This window comes from Aspergillus versicolor (genome assembly GCF_001890125.1).
Source record: "Aspergillus versicolor CBS 583.65 unplaced genomic scaffold ASPVEscaffold_3, whole genome shotgun sequence".
NCBI classification, from domain to species: domain Eukaryota; kingdom Fungi; phylum Ascomycota; class Eurotiomycetes; order Eurotiales; family Aspergillaceae; genus Aspergillus; species Aspergillus versicolor.
In genome coordinates this window covers 3,543,069-3,562,849 of record NW_024467526.1, presented here as the reverse complement: position 1 = coordinate 3,562,849, position 19,781 = coordinate 3,543,069, and the positions used below count along the sequence as shown (strand labels likewise).

Genomic DNA, 19,781 nt, shown 5'->3' with positions numbered 1-19,781 from the left:
TGACGTATTGATTGTCGATCCCATCATTTCCAAACTATTGCACCAGCGACAGCTTCTGGGGAAACAGTCGCAGAATTAACCTGCAGCTGGGGGAGAAAATTAAAAGAGAAAAGAAAAACCTTGGAGCGAGTCTCGTGAAACTCAATTTTGGGAACTGGCTCTTTTTTATCTCCCATCGTTTCCTCTTCACACCTTTGGCTCCGACTTCTACTATACACATATTATACATTCCTCATACCGACCACGCAATGACGGCGCGCCAATCAACACCAGCGTCTGAGCACTCCCACTCAGATAGCGGCGTTCGCAAGCGAGTATGCAAAGCTTGCGATCGCTGTAGACTTAAAAAGTCCAAGGTAAGCAAACAGGCTTAGGTCCAGCATCAGCACCCACTGATGCGCTGACCCGGTGTAGTGTGACGGTGCCAAACCGTGCGGTCGCTGTCGAGCAGACAACACGCTCTGTGTTTTCGGCGAGAGAAAGAAGGCCCATGACAAAGTGTACCCCAAGGGGTGAGCATGCACCTGGCTTGACTTGCTATTTGCGAAACAGACAAAAGCTAACTGCTCTTCTGCACAGTTACGTTGAGATGCTGGAGCAACAACAAACATGGCTAGTCAACGGTCTTCAAGAATTATATCGACGCCTCCTCGAAGGTGATGGATGGCAGGGCGAGCCACTGAAATGCGAACCCAACGGGCAGCCGTTAACGCACGACCTACTCACCCAGCTGGGCGCCCTAGATCAGAGCAAACATGAGCGATTCGAAGAAAGCACCGATTACATGCAGCAGGAATTATGGAAGAATAGCGCCGGACATATGCAGCGCCAGGATTCTTCAGATACCAGCTCCGAAAGCGCACACTCACCCGTCATGCCGCCTCAGTTCTCAGATTCCTTCGCTACGCGGACTCTCCCGCAGACGCCAACGACATTACGAATAGATGTCCCTCAGTCCACGATTAAGAGTGAACCGCATATGACGCCAAACAAGCCTGCGTATGTTACGCCGATGCAAACCATGTCCATGCCGCGTGTGGTGGACCCGTCAGACCTGCAAAGCGTCCAGCTACAGAACACCCAATGGCCTAGCCCTGCCTTCGGAAACTTTGACGACATTGATATCATGCCCGCGCAGTATAGCGGCCTTCCGTACGATGACTCTATCACGTCGCCAATGTTCAGCCGCCAGATGCCAATGGGCCTGATCCCAGGTTCATATATGGACAATAAGAATGACTTCGAAGATGTTAGCCAATTTCTGAATAACCCATTGGAGATCACGTCGTGAGGCCGAGCATTTGGTTACAAATATGCTGTATGATTATCTCGCATTATTGGATTTTGGGTAATTGTTTTAAGGGTCACAGCTTGGGATCGGACGGAGATCTTTATATTGTGGTGTTTTGGAGTTGGCTAAAATATACGGAGTTCGAGGCCAATAACTCTGGGGCTTCGGCAACGACGCATTCTTTAACATCTCTCTTTCTATTCTTATCTCTACTCATCCTTTGATTCCAACTACTTACACCATAGAGGACGAACAATTTATCCGCGAAATGAATACCTATATTAATTTCACCCTACCACCTGAGGTTCCTGATCTTGGCACTCGACCATAAAGGTCCTTAGAAACTCGCATGGGGATCCCTGTTAGATTTTCTCCATAATGATATTCCGTAGAAGAATAAGCTACGTACACCGTCCATGGCCGTGGCGTTGAGAACGAGTAACCGGAGGCTGGAGCACGTCACGAGTCACGCTGACTTGACTGACTTGTTGATGACTTTATCTCCGTCTCCGTCAGCAAAGCCCGCTCCGGAGCACAACCCGACCGAGTCGAGACGCCCCCAGAGAAAAAAAAAAAAAAAAAAAAAAAAACCAAAGCAAAATTCGCCGACCTCCACAGCCACAGCTTCCCTACGGAGTACAGTAGCAACATCAGTTCCAACGGTCGGCTGACTGACCTGAGCCCTGTTATGCTTCCTTTTCCTTGGAATTTCATCCTTCTCAGGGCAGCACAAGAGACAACGCCCAAATTCCTCGAAAATCCCTGGCAGGGAACAAGAACAGCCAAGGAAATGTCCGAAAACCCGATTATCCGAGTCCGATCGTACTCGGGTCTAGCAACTTGGCAATTTCCCTGAGGAGTTGAGGATCAGGACCACCTGATGACCGTTCGAATCGTTCGTTTGCTGGTCGGTCCCGACATCTCGCAGCAACTAGTCAAGACTAGTTCTACTAGCGGCGGGTTTGGACATCCAAGTCTCCATCTAAGCGGAGTCAGGGTTTTTTGCGAATTGGCGAAAACCGGCGATATCTTGACCTCGAGTGCTTGTACATAGAAAAAAGTAAGGCCGAACTAAGTACTAGTACCTATTTGGATAGTCAGAACGACGACGGAGCTTGGAACTGGACTTGGAGGTGGCTTTTTCATGAGTCCTTGTTCAATTAGCCCATGATGCTGCTCTTACTACAAGTACGACTCCAGTCCTTGACGAGCAAGTAGCATAGATCGGTCGAGGCCAGCTCTCTCCCAAATTTGTGTTTATGGTTCAGAGTGTGGAATGTGGTGTGGGTCCAGGAGGGTCAGCATCATGATGTGGTAAATCTGCCGTCATCCATCTCAAGAGCCCGAGTTTGTCGAACCTTGTATCCGTACCTCGGGCTGGAGTTGCTACCACCACAGGATAGGGATAGTTAGTCCTCGCTCTGATTAATCAGACTATTCCGGGCCATGCACCAAGGCGCGACAGGGCAACCGAAGAGTTTTCTCGTGATCGAGGGTTTGTCATGCACCCAAATTGCTGTGTAATGACGCCCATGGTGATTTCTAATACCAACGGATACAACCTCTGGGGCGGCCGGCATAGGGCTGGACCACTATAGACGCCGTCCACCTGAGATCCCAGAATCACAGTTGAGATTTCTCTGCATATGAAGTATGACTCAACGCGCCCTTGGCCGCCATGCCTTTTGTCAACCCGTCAAACCCTTTCAACGCTATACGGCACGAGCTCGTCTCGCCCGCGCCGTATTCCCGAATATGGTAAATAATTCGCCGTCATCCCAACCCTCCTCACGCGTCCAGGCTCAAGGCCCAGCCCTTGGAGGCTTGGAACTCTCCCGCGCGGCCATTGCCACGTGAGAAAAGCGCCCGTCTGAAGTGCGTATATCCGAGACGGCATTATTGTCCATACAGAGTAGATGAAAATAACTCAACTTGCTGCCCAAACGAAGATAATCTCCTCGCCAAGCCCTGCACCCGCTTTGTCAGCGGGACCTGGACTGATGCATCGGCACAGGGAAGGGATTTCGGAACACGGGCGCTCCGCGGACGCCGACCGAATTAATTGACTTTGTTAGTTGGGGCTGGGGATTAGCATAGCATGACACATTGTTGTTTGCTGTTAAGGTTATGTTTTGAAAATACGACCTTATGCAAGGATGATCAAAGACTTGGAAACGGCCTGGGAATGGATCCGGCATGTTACGAAGATCAAGATCGTGAGAGCCATCATCCCGTCTTTTTGCAAGGCTTCCGCGTAGGGTAGTACTACGAGGAGATGAGTGAGAATGAGTAAGAATGAGGGGCAGCTGGGCTATGAGGTCGTGGGTTGGAGCATACAAATGGCAAACTTGACTAGGATGATTCATGATAGGAAAGTATACTAAGTATGCTGGGTCGAAGCATCTCGCCTCAATCTGCAACACCTTCATCTCAACTTGAAATGCTCCGAGAGACTGGGGTAAGACAGCCCCCATCCAGTGGTCCCTTCGCGGGGGTTTACCCAGCAGATCTGCATTATTTTCCGGTTTTTCCACGAGATTCAGGCGATTCAGATAAACCGCAAGCAAAAATTTCAACATCTTTGATATCAAAGTTGACTTGAGCTCTGTGTGGCTGAAATACTCCCATTCCGCTATCGCATTCGAGCCTCAGATCATTTCCTCCGGCGGGACATTACCCGATCCCGGTTTTAGCCTAATAGGGCGAAGAATGAAGCTCTTGAGGAGCTTTCCAATTTACCCGCAAGTAATGGGGGAAAAAGGCCACCTATCGTAGGATAAATGCAGCTCGAAGCTGGATCTTTGGTGGCCTTGACGCGGGTATTCGAGTAGTATTGCGGGGTAGAAAACCCCTCCATAGCACCATCAAGTTCCGCCCGGACACCAATTCAACCACGAACGTCGCCAACTACGAGTCCTACACGCGCAAAGACAAACCCAGTACTAGACAAAGAAACAGCAAAGCAAAATGGGCGACCACACCAGCGTCAAATTCTCCACCCTCGCCGCTATCATCCAGGAGTTCAACGTGGACGGGCAGAACATCGTTCAGGGCTTCACCAAGAAGGAATACTACGAAAAATACAACGCCCCCTGGTTTGGCGCAACTATAGGCCGCGTCGCCAACCGCATCAAGAACGGTGTCATTGGAAACCTCAATGGCCGCGAGTACAAGCTCGAGACGAACAATGCGCCCAACGCTCTGCATGGGGGCAGTCGTGGATTCGGACGGCTGGAATTCGAGGGGCCGACGATTATCAAGCGTGACGGCAAGGATGCTTTGCTTTATACTTATCTGAGTCCTGACGGTGACCAGGGGTATCCTGGTACCTTGGAACTGAGGGTCTACTACGTCGTCAGCGAAGAGGTCGAAGACGGGATTCCCAGATCAATTCTCAACATCGAGTACGAGGCTGAGCTGGTGGGAGATGAGGTCGAAGAGACGGCCATCAACATTACCAACCACAGGTAAGCAGTCATCTTTTTTGCATGAGTGCCCACGCATTCGTAAATAAACCAGATAGCTGACTACGAGCACAGCTACTTCAATCTCAGCGGCGGCCCCAGCGCCGCAGAAGGAACCACCGCTAAACTCGCTACAAGAGACTATCTCCCACTAGAGACCGGCATCCCGCTCGGTCCAGTCGAGCAGCACTCAGTTGACACGACGCAGCCCTTCGAGTTCGGCCCCAACAAGGCCGCCTTCGACGACTGCTTCGTCGTGGACCGCGACCTAAGCGCGGTGCAGATTGATACGCGCAGCCGGCCATTGAAGCTACTCGCTGAGTTCCGACACTCAGACACCCGCATGAACCTGCAGGTGCATAGCACGGACCCAGCCTTCCAGTTTTATTCCGGCGCCGGTATCGACGTGCCTCACGTTGACGGGGATAACCCTGCGCGGGGTGCTTGGGCGGGGTTCTGCATTGAGCCCAGCCGGTACGTCAATGCCGTTAACGAGCCTGAGTGGCGCCATACCGTTGTTTTGAAAAAGGGGGAGAAGTATGGAAGCAAGATTATGTATAAGGCGTGGAGGGGCTGAGCTGGGAACAAGTCAATGTTCATTAATTACTTGGGATTATCCAATCATTCCCGGACACCGTACCCATCGCTTGGTTCCCGTTACAAATGTATTAGAAGTCTGGATGTTTAGTTGACCTCGGAGTGGTAGAAACGGTGCCGACTGTACCGATCCATCCCCATATCCGTTTCATAGTCTTGGGGACTTGTTGTCAATGTCATCCAATCCAAGCGGGCCCATGTCAACTCCACCACGAAAATTCTGTAAAGGCCTCACTAATCACAGTGAATTATGACTTTGGAAACCCAGCGCAACACCGCGATAATAAGCGATCAGTTCCACTTTTTCGGGCATCCAGCGCGCTCAAACGTCAAATCCGCGAGACGGTGGATATACAGTCCGATCCGAGCGCAAAGTGCGAGCTCCCCAGTGTGGCTCATGTTCCTGAGCGCCAAGGATTCTCGAAGTCGGCGCTTGTTCTAGCGTTCCAGCACTGAGCGTGATGCCTGCGCAAACCTTTAAAAAAACACATTTCCCTTCACTAGCGTAAAATACAAGCCCGGCTCTGGGGCCGCCTCGTCCCAACCCCCGTACGGTATTGTATCGAATACGGCGATCTGTCGGAGTTGCAAGCTCGGAACGGAGAGTTGTGCATCCTAGGGTCCGACTCACGGGCTGCTTCAAAGTTTACCTAGTGTCCTCAGTAACGGCTGAGAAATGATCTACTCATACCCAGGTAGGTAATTGACGAGGGGGTGCAGCAGCAGGGTTTTTGGAGTCGCTGCCGCTGCTCTCGTCTCAGGAGAAGTTGGCGCAATCATTACTAGTTAACGAACGCGATGTTGTCAGTCAGCCGTCCATCGAACAGAGAAGTGCTTCAATTAGGTAAGATGCGTACGTGACGGAGAACGGCACCTCGGAGAGGACGAGAGGGATCAGGATCCAGGATGATTTGTGAGCTTCATCGGGTTCGAGCTCTTCTCCGCGGATGAACTACCTCCCCGGGCTTTCGGGCATTAGATTTGTCCTGAGTCCTGACTTTGATGAGGCCAAGAGGTGGCCCTTGGCAATGATCGGAGACGGAGTGTGGACTGAAGTATCCGTACTCTGGTCATCCTTAATCATTCCAGACAGCAAAGAAATAACTATAGGAGATCCTTGTCCTCCGCTCCAGTCGCACAAAAGGCATGTGTGGCATGGTCAATGAACGGATGCAGGCGTATATCCGGCTTAAGTCCTTCGACCGCCAGGACGTGTCCCGGTTGTTTTTTGTACTTACCAAGTGCGCATAGTCGGCATGGTCGCATAACGGACTTTGCTGATGCCGGTATGCGTGCGAGCGTTGTTGATGGACATCAGCAAAAGGCCAATAACGATTGACACCAAACCAAACCCTGCAATCATCACAAGATCAATCCCACCCGACCTAATAATGCATGCCCCCGTCTTGGGCTTTGTATTCGCTCCAGGTTCGAGCTCTTATGGTGGCCGTCAGTTGCTTACCCCGCACTCGAGTCCTTTTTTTTTTTTTTTTGCTTGATAAAGAAATCGGGGAAGGTTTCGCGAGTTGGTTTTGGTTTTAGTATACCGTGCACATGTACTCCGTACTGTCATTGTTAATGGATGTCTCGATTACGGTATTCTGATTTGTTTTGATCTGACCGCATAGAGAAAATAAGTAATATATTCCGCCGCAAAACCAGGCACTTTCTCGTCTTATCTTACTCGAAACCCTCAATATCCAGTATACTTGGGCCAGTAGAACCCAAGCCTTGGCTGACCCCATCCCAGAATGATGCTGCCTACACAAAACACTCTCACCAACGGGGCAGTGTTCGCGCCCCATAGCGATTTAATTATTCTTATCCCAGCGAACTGAGCTCGTTTCAGTTCCAACCAAAGGGCAGTGCTCTTTATTATTAATTCCGGCCTATACGAAGTACGACTTACGAAGCCCCCATGCAGACAAGACTCTTGGGGGGAGCGCCGAGAAAGCCGGCTTTTTGGCAGTTCGGCGCATCCCTGACCTCAGATCCGCATTAGTCAATCCTTTCTCGAATCACGCTCGTAGTGATGCTTGGCTCGTAGTACTTTCCTCATAGAATCCACGTTTGGTTTCGTATTCGCTCTCGAGATCCTGTGTTGTCCAAACGAGCAGCAGATGTGACGTTATGCTCAGACTAAGTCTGCTCGAGATCCTTGATGATATTGCTAGGCGCTTCCATGGAGAGTTATTGTATGTAACATACCCTTTCTCAAGCTGTAATGCTCTTTGCAAATACCTAATCAACATACCAAGTCTTTTGCTTCTGGTCTTCTTTGAGTACACTGCGAATGTTAACCACGTGATATCAAGTCCTCACCCCGGAACTACCCGAGCCCTCCCCGCGCCGAAGCGGGGAGTCACAATTCCCCTCCATGATGATCATCTTCAGCCTGCGTCTTCTTTATTTATACTCTAGGCACATAAAAAAGAAATTAATAGTGCACAATGGCATCATCACACGGTGACCTCCGCCATCTCCTCCCGACTTCATACAAACGGCTCATCTCCGAATGGCTGGAGGAAGACTGCCCCAGCTTCGACTACGGCGGGTTCGTCGTCGGGGAGTCAGAAGGTGAGGCCAAGTTACTCGGGAAGAGTGAAGTACGTTTGCCTTTTCTCTATACAGGAATGGAGTAGTAGCTAATTGGCGTGATCAGGGTGTAATCGCCGGTGTCCCATTCTTCGACGAAGTCTTTTCCCAGCTTGGATGCTCGTACGTCTCAGACAAAAACACACCTTGACCTGACCCTTCCCATCCAAACCAAATGCTAATGAATAACGCAATTAAAGAGTCGAATGGCATCACCACGAAGGCGAAACCCTCCCCGCGCAAACAAAAACCCACGTCGCAACCGTCCGCGGCCCCATCCGCAAGATCCTGCTCGGCGAGCGCGTCGCCCTAAACATTCTCGCGCGGTGTTCCGGGATCGCAACCAAGACGTCCTCGCTTGTAAATGCGCTACGCTCGCACGGATGGCAGGGGACACTAGCAGGGACACGCAAGACCACGCCGGGCTTTCGGGTTGTTGAGAAGTACGGGATTCTCGTTGGCGGTGCGGATCCGCATAGGCATGATCTGAGCAGTATGACTATGTTGAAGGATAACCATGTTTGGGCCTGTGCGAACAATGCGGCATCTAGGACGAGGACACCTGGTGTGAGTGATGAGGAGGATATAGCCGCGGCGATTCCGAAGGCCGTGCAGGCTGCGAAGGCGGTTGGGGGGTTTTCAACGAAGGTTGAGGTTGAGGTGCGGAGTATTGAGGAGGCGAACACGGCAATTGAAGCTGGAGCTGACGTAGTTATGTTGGACAATTTTACGTCCGATGGGGTGCGTGAGGCTGCGAAGAGGTTAAAGGAGGAGTGGGCTGAGAAGGGGAAGCCGAGAGGCTCGTTTTTGGTCGAGGTCAGTGGTGGGCTGAATGAGGGAAATGCGGTGCAGTATGTATGTGAGGATGTGGATATCCTGTCCACGAGTTCAATCCACCAGGGTGTTGGTATCGTGGATTTCTCGTTGAAGGTTTCGCTGCGATAGTAGACAAACTGGATAATATCATGAATGTATAGTATACTTGTATCATTTGCAAATATTTTGGTATCGTACATCTCTAGCCTTCTCTCTAAAGGAAAAAAAAAAAAACACAGTATGTACTTAGTATTTAGATTTCTCTAACCACATCTCCAACCATCTCCTCTCGAGCCTCTCAGCCTCCCAACCCTCTGTTCCCTGAGGAAGACCCTGTCCTCCCCGCTCCTCAACGGCAACCCTTACCTCGGCGCTCTCCATCGCAGAAACCCCCCCACCTTTCCGAATCAACTTATCATCCAACGCAAGATACTCCGCATACTTCCTCAACCGCGGGCGATACAACGGATTCACCAGCACCGTAGACCTGGTATGCGTTTTGACAAGCCCAAATACCGCACAAGCCCTCAAGATATCTTCCGCAGTAGCTCCTTCCACAAACGACGGGCTCGCAAACCCAGAAAGCAATTCCAGTTCCTCATTCGATCCCGCTTCCGGGATCGAAACAGACCCTTTCATTGCTGCGGAATACGCACTCAACGCAGCGCGCTTCCGATCTGCCCGTTGCGCGCTCTCCTTCGCAATCTGTTTCGGGATTCGGCATGTATACGGCGTGACGGAGTTCCCAAACGCGAGAATCAGAAGCGGCGTGAATTCACCGCAGATTATCAGAATCAATGTGAAGGGTATCATGCGCCGGACGTCATGGGATGCACGGTGCAGAAGCTGGAATGTAGAGCGGCTAGTTCGGGTTTCGATGGCCTCATGCTTCTTATCACTTCTGCCGCCGCTTTTAAGAAAGAACTTCGATGGAGGCGGGGAAGGTAGATATGATGGAATGCCTAAGGAGCGACGGATCGGTAGCGACGTTCGATAGTTGTGATACACATTTTTGAGGCCTGTTTTGTAAAAGGAGAGGAAGGCGCGTCCGTAAGCAATCCAACGGGTTACTTTGTCGTTAAGAGGTGCGGAGGGAGATATTGGTTCGGGGAGTTCGAGGTCTGCTGGGCGGGTGCTTGGGGGTGGATTGACATCGTTTGTGAGGGGAGTAGAGGAGGTCGAGGAGGTCGAGGGGACGCGCTTGTCCTTGGGCTGCGCCGAAGTCGATGGACGGCTGTGAGACTTCCCCGACGAGTAGCGGAGGTGAAGTCGATGTCGCGGGTTCTGCTGAAGGAACGGGCCGAAGGCGAATTGGGGTAATTGCGAGTTTAAATGAGAGAACCGAGCTCTCTGCGTGCTGATTGACGCCATCGATGCGAAATCTAGGAGATGGGTTGGCTGAGGAGAGAAACGGAGCTCAGTCAAGTGAACTGGCCAAAAGATGAATCTGGGGTGGCATGGAGGCCTCAGGCAAAAACAAGATGAACAGCCAAAAAGCCTCGCGTTCCAATATTATTTGAATTTTAATTAAATTCAATTCGAAGCTAGTTATCCATTATCATCATTACTTTGATCTCAGTTTGTCAGGGTTAGGAGTATGAATGATGTTATGACTCATCGCTTGATAGTAATTAACGATATTATATATAGTGCAGTTCTTCGTATCTCGTCTTCCATCACAATTCCTTTCACGAACTCGATCGAAGGGACAAACCAACAATGTCTCTCGCATTCAACCAGCCCACTGCTCTCCTTTTAATTGACAACCAAAAAGGCTTCGATGCTGATCCCAACACCCCATGCCACTGGGGTAGTCAACGCTCTAACCCCTCTCTTCTTAACAACCTCAACGCACTCATAACTGAATTCCGCGCTGCCAAGTCCAGAAACTCTGGAATCGAACTCCAAATTATACATATATTTCACAGTTCCGTATCTCCAACCTCTGCTTTGCACCCCACTGCAGACAACGGGGCTGCTATCCAACCGTTGGACATCGCCCAACCAGCCCCCGACGGCTCTGAACCCGTCATGTGGAAGCACGTTAATTCTGCGTTCATCGGAACGAGGCTGGAACAACATCTTCGAGACCACGGGGTTAGACAGCTCATTATAGCCGGGATTACGACGGATCACTGTGTTTCGACTTCGGTGCGGATGGCGGCGAATCTGGGCGTCGTGGACCGGTATCCTGGAGGCGAGCCGGTTCTTCGTGCCGATGGGAGCCAGGTCCGTGCGGTTCCTGTTGATAAGGGCCGCATTATTCTTGTTGGGGATGCGTCTGCAACTTGGGCGAAAGGGGGATTTGACGCTGAAACTGTCCACGCGGTTACGCTGGCGAGCTTGGATGGGGAGTTTGCGGATGTGAAAAGCACTACAGAAGTGATTGATGCTTTGCGAACTCTGAAGTAGGCCATTTCATTATGTATATACTGCAATGGTAATTCAATAAAGGAAGGGCTACAACTGGACCTTGACGGCAATCACGTTGTTGGAAACGAATCCCGTTACAAATAGCCATGCCTCTTTCTGAGTCGCCCCCTTGGCTGGATTTATGGGCACGAGAACTGCAGCACTCGCAGACCGGATGCTTGACCCGTCATCTTCAAAGATCACACGCTTTTCCCATCCCGTGCCATCCTTGCTTCGTCGGATATACCAGACGATAACGCCTTCTGTGGCTGCTGGGTCATGGTGCGTCTTTGGAAGGTCAATAGCTCGTCTGAGACCAGCTAAGACGTACCCACTAGCATCGTCATCTACTGTTCGATAGGGATCATCGTAGTAGCTGGGATTATCAATTATGCTGTCGACCGATATGTCGTCTCGGATGGATAGTGTTCGGCTGTGGTCCTTGCTCGCTTGGGTACGCCACATAGTCCCTCCTAGGACACTGGTTACAAGTATCTCCTCATCCGACTGACCATGGCCAAGACCGTTGGCTGCCCACAAGTTGGGCAATGCTATAGTGGCGTTGACACCAGCGGTTTCATCGCTAGCCGTGAGACGATCAAGCTGGACATGAACTACGTTGGTCCATTTAATCCAGGGCACAAAGTTCTCCACAAGCCGCATATATCCACGGAGGTAGTAATGGTCATTGGTAACATAGAATGAGTAGGGACCAGTTGCGTATATATCATTCGGTGCTTTCACCAACGGATGGCGAACAGAGCGAACGTGGCGAACTGTACTCGTTTTCAAAACGTGATGGAAGACTTCGATCTGTGACCGTGCCTTGTGGATGTCCGTATCTGGCTGATACTCAGGATTTCCCAAGTGGTTCACAGCGAAGATATAGACCGCGTCTGACCGGTCAGGGTCCTGAACCACATCGATCCCGTGAGTAACAAAGGAACCCGGAAAGTTTTCGAAAGTAAGACGGGATGATTTCAGCGTCTTAAAATAAAAATTAGCACCGTAGCTGCTCACCCGGGAGAATTAAAGTTTACCTGAGGGTCAATGATGTGAATGGACCCTGGTGTCTCTGGTGGCTTGTCTAGATGGTCGAGAGGAGGGAACCACTGGAAGCGAGGAAGCACTGAATCCTCACATGCTGCAAATAGAAGGTTACCCGGGGCATAGTAGTGTATATCTTCGCACTGCAGGGTATCCGGGATTTTGTGGATATCTTGGTTTGAGGATACAAAAATAGGGCTTCGATATACTCCGAGAACCGTGAGGTGATGGCGGACGCCATTATAAAGTAGGGGTCCGGCGGCCGCCACCAGAATGAGGAACAGGGAAAACTTCGAGATGGCCATGGCTACATTCGGATCTTTTGGGGTGATGAAAGAAAGAGAAAGAGAGAATAAAGAAAGCCGAGAGGAGGTTAAGAGACCTCGGATGACGACAGAGGGTGGAGTGGTCCCTTTCTCCGCAACGGTGGGGGAAACAATTACACCCCATACCAAATACTACCTCGGACCGTTGGCGGCGACGATCGTGTGGAGTTCAACCAAAACACTACAAGGAGCCGGAATACTAATAATCAAAATAACATCCATCGCTATCCAATTTAAGATACAGAAGCGAGACACAGCGTAGAACATGACGGGCAACTTAATTCACCTGGCTGTGCTGTTATCCCCGGAAACCAAAAAAGAAAAAGAAAAGAAAAATTCAGTAGCAAAGATCATTTTTCGGTCATAAGATTGCTGTTTTCACAAAGTAACTAGTGACCAGAAGAGTTGGCGTCCAGAAATTCCTGGTCACTGGCATCCAGAATATCGTATTCCTCATCGGTCAGGAACCCAGCCTCGGTCTCGGTCTCGTCATCCAAAGTCAGGCTGGCCACATCATCGAGAACATCATGCTCAGATGTGTTGCTCACAGAGGGGGCAGTGGGCGGCACACCGGCAGCTTCGTGTGTGCTCGCTGATGGTGATTCCTTGTCAAGTTTGGGGAAGACCATTTGGCTTTCCGAGGCGTTAGAGTTGTCGGCCGCAGGAGGCTCGGGCGCCTTTTCGTCAAAAGCTACATTTCTGGCTTCGTCGACATTAATCAAATCCTCCCGTACTTCAACTTCACACCAAAGCCTGTGTCCGAAGGGTGTACCATCTGCAAGCTTCATACGCCAGTACGAGATGGCAGTTCCTAGGCGTTTGGGTGCTTTCAAAGTCACGGTAAACTGTGCGCCTTGGCCTGCCTCCAGTGGCTTAGACAATTTGTTACTTTCCATGGCAGCTGTGACTTCTTCCAGACTGCTGGGTTGGTTGGTGTTCACATTAAACATGGAATCGCCGCCAACGAAACGGACATTGCTTCCAGCAGGCCACGCAAGTGGGCCGGGATTGTATAGCTTCCACGTCTGCTGGAACACCTGATCGGGGCGCATCACAGTTCCGTCGGATACTGTATCCTCAAGGAAAAATGCCTGGTATTCAGAATTGAGGCTCGGGCCATAAGTCTGCTCAGGCTTAACCGCCTGCTCTTCTTTGTTTGAAGTTGAGAAAGCACGCGAGTTGCTTTCCTCGAGAGCATGTTCCTCCTCCCTAGATACAGTCTGCGACGACAGGGTCTCTGATTCGAGCTCGGGCGGAGTGGAAGCTTGAGTAGAGGTGGATCTCTGATTGCGGTCGCCCAAAATGTTGGTCTGTCTGTTGAGGGTATTTTCGTGGACGGTGCTCACGCTAACACTGCGCACTGGCGTTTTGAACAGGACCATTGGATGAGTGCGGTTGTGCGAATTATCCGGATGAACTTCGCATTTGTCACAAAAGTCTACGTCGTTGCAAACAGAGCACTTGTAACGAACGCCAGTAATGAACCCCGGTCTCGACTTATCTTTGCATATTGGGCCATCGCAGTACACGCCAAAGTGAACTTCGTGGGGCTGCAGCGGCTCGGAGATGGCGGTGTAAAGCGGAGCAAACCGATGTCTAGGGTGAGTTTGGGACGCCGAGAGATGGCACTCAGAGCAATAATCCCAGTCGGGGCATGTAAGGCATTTGTGACGCACACCGGTAATATGCTAAAGTCGAGTTAGCAGATGTCTCCAAACGTCTTATAAGTGTTACAACGTACGCTCTCACAGCCATCACATATAGCCGCATGGTGATAACCACGGCCGGGCTTGCAGCGGGACAAAACAAGATTCTTTAGTCCGGCATCATGATCACCTAGCAACGCAAAGGTGTGTGATGGGTGGTGTCCATGCTTATGTCCAAGAACGCATGTTATACAGAGATCAAAGTCTTCACAGTCAGCACAAGACACCATTTTGCTCTCATCAAACTCTGCAGTCAATTAGCCCGGTCCAAATGCTGATGAACAAAAGAAGGCGTTTTTATTAAAATATACGTACCCTTAAGGCAGTTATTGCAGATACGCTCAGAGCTGAAAATAGGAGCTTCAGCTTGTTCAGGCTCACTTTTTGGTACTGACAACGCGGGTTGAGATTCTTCCTGAGTTAGAATCTTGTGAGACGCAAGAGTTTTTGTCGTGCTATTAGTGATGATGCCATCCTTTACGAAACGTCGCACCAACCAATGCTCATCCCCGTGGCAATTAACGCCGGAATCAACGCATTGTGGGCAAAGGTCGTAATCACCATCGGCACAGGTGTTACAATGATAGTGTTCATTTGGGATAGGACGGCCACAGTGGTTGCAGTCAATGCAGAAAACTCCGGCATGAGAGGTGTGAGAAACGATCGGGGCACTCGGAATGTCGGCGCCTAGGATAAATTCTCTCTGACTGGCAGGTTTTGAGTCAGTTGTCTCAGTATTCGGCAACTGGCGGATCTCAGTCTCGTCCAACGTGGACCTTTCTGTACTCTCTGGCAAAGTCGCCGATGGCATTGCAGAACCAATCTCTGCGCCAACTGTTTTTGCAGGAATTGGAGAGCTCAAAACGGTTTCAAGATAGCTATATCTTGCTGGCCCATGCGGTTCGCTAGAGCTATCTGGAACTGCAGCCTGAGTTGTGGGCTCGTGGACAGTGGCTTTGATCCGCAGCTTCAATTTAGCCTTAGCAGCTCGGTAGAGTTGTTTGAAAACTGCAGGATTATTGGTGTCAAGCTGAACATAAGAACCTGCGCTATCGGAATACCGCTCGAAGATCACGTTGGTATCCGCCGGGATGCCAAGCAACTGGCGCAACTACAGTGAGAATGGTCAGTATTAAGTGGTATGAGGGTTGAATTGTCTGCCTCGGCGTATAACAGACTTGGAAATACACAAGATAAGAATGAGGCATAGGACAAGAGAACGACAGGGAGGGCGAAGGGGCCGAATGTACGGTGAAGACCGCCGATGGCCGCGGTCGGAGCTAGAGTGGGGACAGAACCTACATTCTGGGGTAAAGTACGAGCTCCAAGATCTCTCAGCGGAATCTTGAAGCGTCTAGTGTGGTCATCATATGTAACCTTAACAGTGATCAAGGTGCCAGGCCCGACTGGAGTGGTAGCAGGAGCGGACATAACGGCGTGCCCTCGAGTAGTTGCTCGCCGGGCGGGTAGCTATGCTAGCTTCAACAGATAAGACAACGGAGATGCGGAGACGAGCTCGATAAGTCAAGATAAAGAAGACGTACAAAGCAGAAATTTAAGAGAGCGATGAAAGATGAAAGAAGATGAATAAAAGACGAAAAAGCAGATGAGGAGGCAGCAGGAGATGACGAGGACGAGGCGAGGCAAGGCGAGGCGGAGGGAAGTTGAAGAGGAGAGGAGCAAGAGTGAGGCTTATAATTGGCAGATAAGAAGATGCCTGGACAGTCGGCGCTGGTCGGCGGTCACCTGCCCTGCTGTGCTGCACCCGGAGGCGGTGGGCTTACCTAATGCATTCACTGCTTGGCAGTCGTGGTGCCATCACCTGTGACATAGGCTGTGACATAGGCTGCGAATCAGTCTTCAAGCCCCGCCAATTGGTTGACTACAGGGAGGCTTGCGAATTTGAGCTTATGGATTTTTGTTCCAGCTTGGTTCTTTTACTAACGTTCTTCATTCCAGTGGCTGAGAGAGGGGATCCCGGACAAAGCTAAAGGGAGAAAAAGCAAATACGAGGCGATGATGCAACCGGGCATACGAGAGGAGCTTAACCGACAAGCATTATGGAGTCCCAAGAAGTCGTCGGCGTAAAAGCATCGAGTGGAAAAGGTCGAATGAAGAAAATCTGATAGCCAGCCTAGGCCGTCACCGAGTTCACTGTTGTTGCATAATAATATAATATCATAGGTAGTTGAGACGCGCTCCATACAGACTCCTGAACAGTATCAGAACATATAATAACATCAAAAGCTCGCTAGAAATGCATCAAATCCTAATCTAACGACGACTAATAAAACGAGAATCTCCGGGAGAAACATGCCCGGAAAGCCAAAAGAAGCCGTAAGAATTTTTTGGAAATGTGGCAGAAGCAATGTGGTTGCAAATGACAAAGAAAAGCGCCGAAGCGGAAAGTCGCTGTAGAGGAGCTGGGGTAAGGGACTCATTCATGAAACGGCATCAAAAGAGGGGAAAAGAAAATGAGAAAGCGAAGGTAGCGAAGAATTATTCAAGTGAAGCTTCTTTTTTGGTGTATTTGTCCTTTTTTTTTGGTGTCCTCCCGTGGGTTACTGTGAGGGATAATAAGCACCCTGGGGTTGAGGATAATGGTAATATGTCGCACTAGGCGTGATCCCACTCATGCCAACAGCGCCACCTGGGGGACCCCCGCCGCCATACGTTGGTCCTGGGTACATCTGTGAAGCATCAAGATAATAAACCGTGCCGCCTGACTCATGTGCAACTGTGCCTGCTTGTGATGTTGTTTCAGATGGCGTGTGTGTAGCCGGGACCATATACGGGACGTTTTGATTCGCAGGGAAAGAAGCTCCTGGTCCCGTCCCAACCCCATTATATGGCGCATACTCTGCGCCCGAAACAGGATAATAAACAGGCCCCGGCTGGTATGGACCAGGGTAGTAGGTCGGGGTTTGTTGATATCCATATGCTTGAAACGGGGGGGCGTGAACTGCGCGCTCGGGTATTTGGGACAGGGGAGTAGCGGCTGTAAGTGCTGGGGGAGGGTAGTTTGCAGAAACATCAGGACCATGGGACGGACCACTGCTGGACATAGGGGCTTGATGATGGAACGGCTGTTCCTGTTGCGCTTGCGGTGGATTGACGGGGAAGCTGGCTGGGGTTTCAATGTCCGCTAGAGAAACAGCCTTCTGCGGGCGAGGTTGATGTATTGTGATTGGAGTAGCACGACTCTCACGCCAGATGGGATGCTGCGGTTGTGGTTGAGGATGGGGGTAGGTCGTGGCTGGAGTAATCGGTGCAGCACCCGGTGCACGGGGAGGTGGCAGCCGAACAACGGGTTTCCCATTCTCAGTTGTGACTACTGTCTGCCGTGAGACGACCGACGCCGCTGGGGAAAGATAACCATCTTGGGATGGTGGTTTACCGAAAGACGACCTTCGGCTCATAGCGACACTGGGTGTATACGTAGAGCTTGCGTAGACGCTTGGGCGTCGTCCATGCATGTAGCCACCTCGACCACGCCCACGAAAAGATTGTTGGTTGGGCCGTTGCGCTCGGGGGATGAAGACAAAGGATCGCACTATTGCAGGGAAAATATATCTAGCTGATTCGCCAGGAACTGATATTCTAACAGGCTTGTCTCGGCGTAGAGGAGGTCGATGTTCAGGTAGACGGGTATATTGTTTTTTCTCAACTGCAGGAAAGGTGACCGGCTTATCCATGCCTGGAAGATACACCACAACAGGTACTTTTCCAGCAACCACGGTGGTTGAAAAAGATCGGTTTGGAGTTGAGGTATTGGGAGCCGTGGGCACGTGCGTGGGAAAGTTCTTATGGGAAAATGTCGAGGTGTTCGTTGAGGCATTAGGTCGTCTAGGAGCAGGCGGATCGTCTCCAGCAACAGTATCATGAAGATCATGCGTCCACGGCCCATCAGTAGTAATATCTTGTTTCCTAAGAGCATTGGTTAGAATAATGCACACCGGATCGTTCATTCGATATAGCTGGGCTGCGGTTTTAGGGTAACGTATGCACATACCTCCGAACATTGCCATCGACAATGAGACCGTACGGCCGGGATTTAGGCTTGTTAGAGGGCTTGTGACCGTTGGCGCCAGTTTCCGACGAGCGTTTGTCATGGAGGAAAAAGCTACCTCGGGTAGGCACAAAAGTGGGATCCTCGCCTTTTCCCCTAGCACTTTTGTCATGCTCCGAACGTTTTGTTTCCATGAACGATTCTCTCGTCGGTTCAGTGGGTGGTGCGGAAGGTGCTCTTCCAGCCCGATCGAACTCCCCTCTCATGTTGTCGAAATGGATTTCCTCAGCGCTTTTCCCCTCGCCCGATATCTTCAACCCATTCATCATCGCATCCGTATCAGAAATCGCCGTCGCTAACGTAGCTTTTTTGGGGGAGACTGAATGGTGACGGCGGGGCCCTTCTGGCACACGACCATTGACCTGTTGACTATTCGGATTGTCGACTGGTATATTCTCGTCCTCACTATCGTCACTACCTTCCCCGTCTGCATCATCATCATCCTGGTGGCTTCCGACTGAAGCCTCGCTTAGAGAGTCCTCCTCCACCTCTCCGTCCACCGAGCCTTCGTCCTCACCTTCGTCTTCCCGTCTCCTTCGTCGGCTCGCACCTATATTGTGTCGACGGGGTGCCATTTCGGAAGAACAATAGTGGTAATTTTATATAGATGGATTTCGAATCGATAAACAACGGGGCGTTGAAAAGGAGAATCCAGGTATGGGTGCACCGACCAGCACCGACCAGCAGCGGAGAGAGAGAGGCGGGATGACGAACTCCAAACAAAAAAAAAAATGAAGGGGATAACACCAGGCTGAGAACAGAAAGAAGACTTATATAAAACTATACTAAGAGTAAAGAAGAGCACCCTAGAAGAGGGAGGGAGGAAAGGAAAGAAAGCAGTCGAGAAGATTTGATGGTTTCCAACGTCGAGGCATGTCATCGAAGGAGATGTCAAGTACCCCAAGCCGGTTTAGCGCGGCCTAACCACCTCAGCGATTCTAGAACACTAACTATCAACAAGCCAAAGTTGTTCCAAAAGTATAATGTTAGCGGCATCATTCCGGGCAAGAAACCGGAAGGTAACCTGCATTTGTTCTCTGGAACCACTAGAGTTATTTGTTCCTTTTCTTCCATGCCACAAACCCACTACAGCTACCTTTGCAACATCCACCCCAGCAAACCATGCTGACTGGAGCGGGTTTTGCGATTTTAACTCGTCAGCTATACCCCATACCAGTGGTTTCTACGAAACAAAAAGGTGGCACAACCAACAGGCCACTGGTCTTTGATAAATGTTGGGACAAAAAAAGTGTGTTAGGAAATTCATTCCTTGGGTATCAGTGATCTCTTGCTTCTCTCGTGCCACGTCGGACTGCCCAATATAGTAACCTCCTGCGGGATTGATGAATCCTCAGATAATAAGCATCAACTTTCGCAGGTCCGTAGACGGCTTCAGTCTGGCCCGTGGATACAACTTCACAATAGTCATGGGAGGTGCCAGCGTGGGTACCTGAAATC

General features: G+C 50.6%; 7 protein-coding genes across 7 annotated transcripts; 4 read left to right on the top strand and 3 right to left on the bottom strand.

Moving 5' to 3' along the window:
• Positions 1-248: 248 nt before the first annotated feature.
• ASPVEDRAFT_82509 (Zn(II)2Cys6 transcription factor domain-containing protein) lies at positions 249-1,291 on the top strand (the record flags this gene model as incomplete). The annotated part of the gene is made up of 3 exons (XM_040817209.1): positions 249-356; positions 415-512; positions 580-1,291. 3 exons carry the CDS (start codon positions 249-251, stop codon positions 1,289-1,291), a joined length of 918 nt encoding a protein of 305 aa, XP_040666721.1.
• A 2,967-nt stretch (positions 1,292-4,258) lies between these two features.
• Positions 4,259-5,332, top strand: ASPVEDRAFT_51997 (uncharacterized protein; the record flags this gene model as incomplete). The annotated part of the gene is made up of 2 exons (XM_040814560.1): positions 4,259-4,758; positions 4,831-5,332. 2 exons carry the CDS (start codon positions 4,259-4,261, stop codon positions 5,330-5,332), a joined length of 1,002 nt encoding a protein of 333 aa, XP_040666720.1.
• A 2,470-nt stretch (positions 5,333-7,802) lies between these two features.
• On the top strand, positions 7,803-8,892 carry ASPVEDRAFT_126696 (nicotinate-nucleotide diphosphorylase (carboxylating); the record flags this gene model as incomplete). The annotated part of the gene is made up of 3 exons (XM_040806389.1): positions 7,803-7,958; positions 8,015-8,070; positions 8,148-8,892. 3 exons carry the CDS (start codon positions 7,803-7,805, stop codon positions 8,890-8,892), a joined length of 957 nt encoding a protein of 318 aa, XP_040666719.1.
• Positions 8,893-8,984: 92 nt separating this feature from the next.
• Positions 8,985-10,351, bottom strand: ASPVEDRAFT_40463 (uncharacterized protein). The gene has a single exon (XM_040812163.1). The coding sequence runs from the start codon at positions 10,132-10,134 to the stop codon at positions 9,010-9,012; it is 1,125 nt and encodes a 374-aa protein (XP_040666718.1). The 5' UTR covers positions 10,135-10,351; the 3' UTR covers positions 8,985-9,009.
• ASPVEDRAFT_597286 (uncharacterized protein) lies at positions 10,276-11,199 on the top strand. Its single transcript, XM_040815498.1, has 2 exons — positions 10,276-10,351; positions 10,419-11,199. Exon 2 carries the CDS (start codon positions 10,483-10,485, stop codon positions 11,173-11,175), a length of 693 nt encoding a protein of 230 aa, XP_040666717.1. The 5' UTR covers positions 10,276-10,351; positions 10,419-10,482; the 3' UTR covers positions 11,176-11,199.
• Positions 11,200-11,223: 24 nt separating this feature from the next.
• On the bottom strand, positions 11,224-12,527 carry ASPVEDRAFT_129037 (serum paraoxonase/arylesterase family protein; the record flags this gene model as incomplete). The annotated part of the gene is made up of 2 exons (XM_040806598.1): positions 11,224-12,162; positions 12,216-12,527. 2 exons carry the CDS (start codon positions 12,525-12,527, stop codon positions 11,224-11,226), a joined length of 1,251 nt encoding a protein of 416 aa, XP_040666716.1.
• A 410-nt stretch (positions 12,528-12,937) lies between these two features.
• Positions 12,938-18,898, bottom strand: ASPVEDRAFT_51992 (uncharacterized protein; the record flags this gene model as incomplete). Its single annotated transcript, XM_040814559.1, has 6 exons — positions 12,938-14,236; positions 14,290-14,501; positions 14,570-15,365; positions 15,557-15,696; positions 16,872-18,181; positions 18,267-18,898. The coding sequence occupies 6 exons, from the start codon at positions 18,896-18,898 to the stop codon at positions 12,938-12,940; spliced, it is 4,389 nt and encodes a 1,462-aa protein (XP_040666715.1).
• Positions 18,899-19,781: the final 883 nt, after the last annotated feature.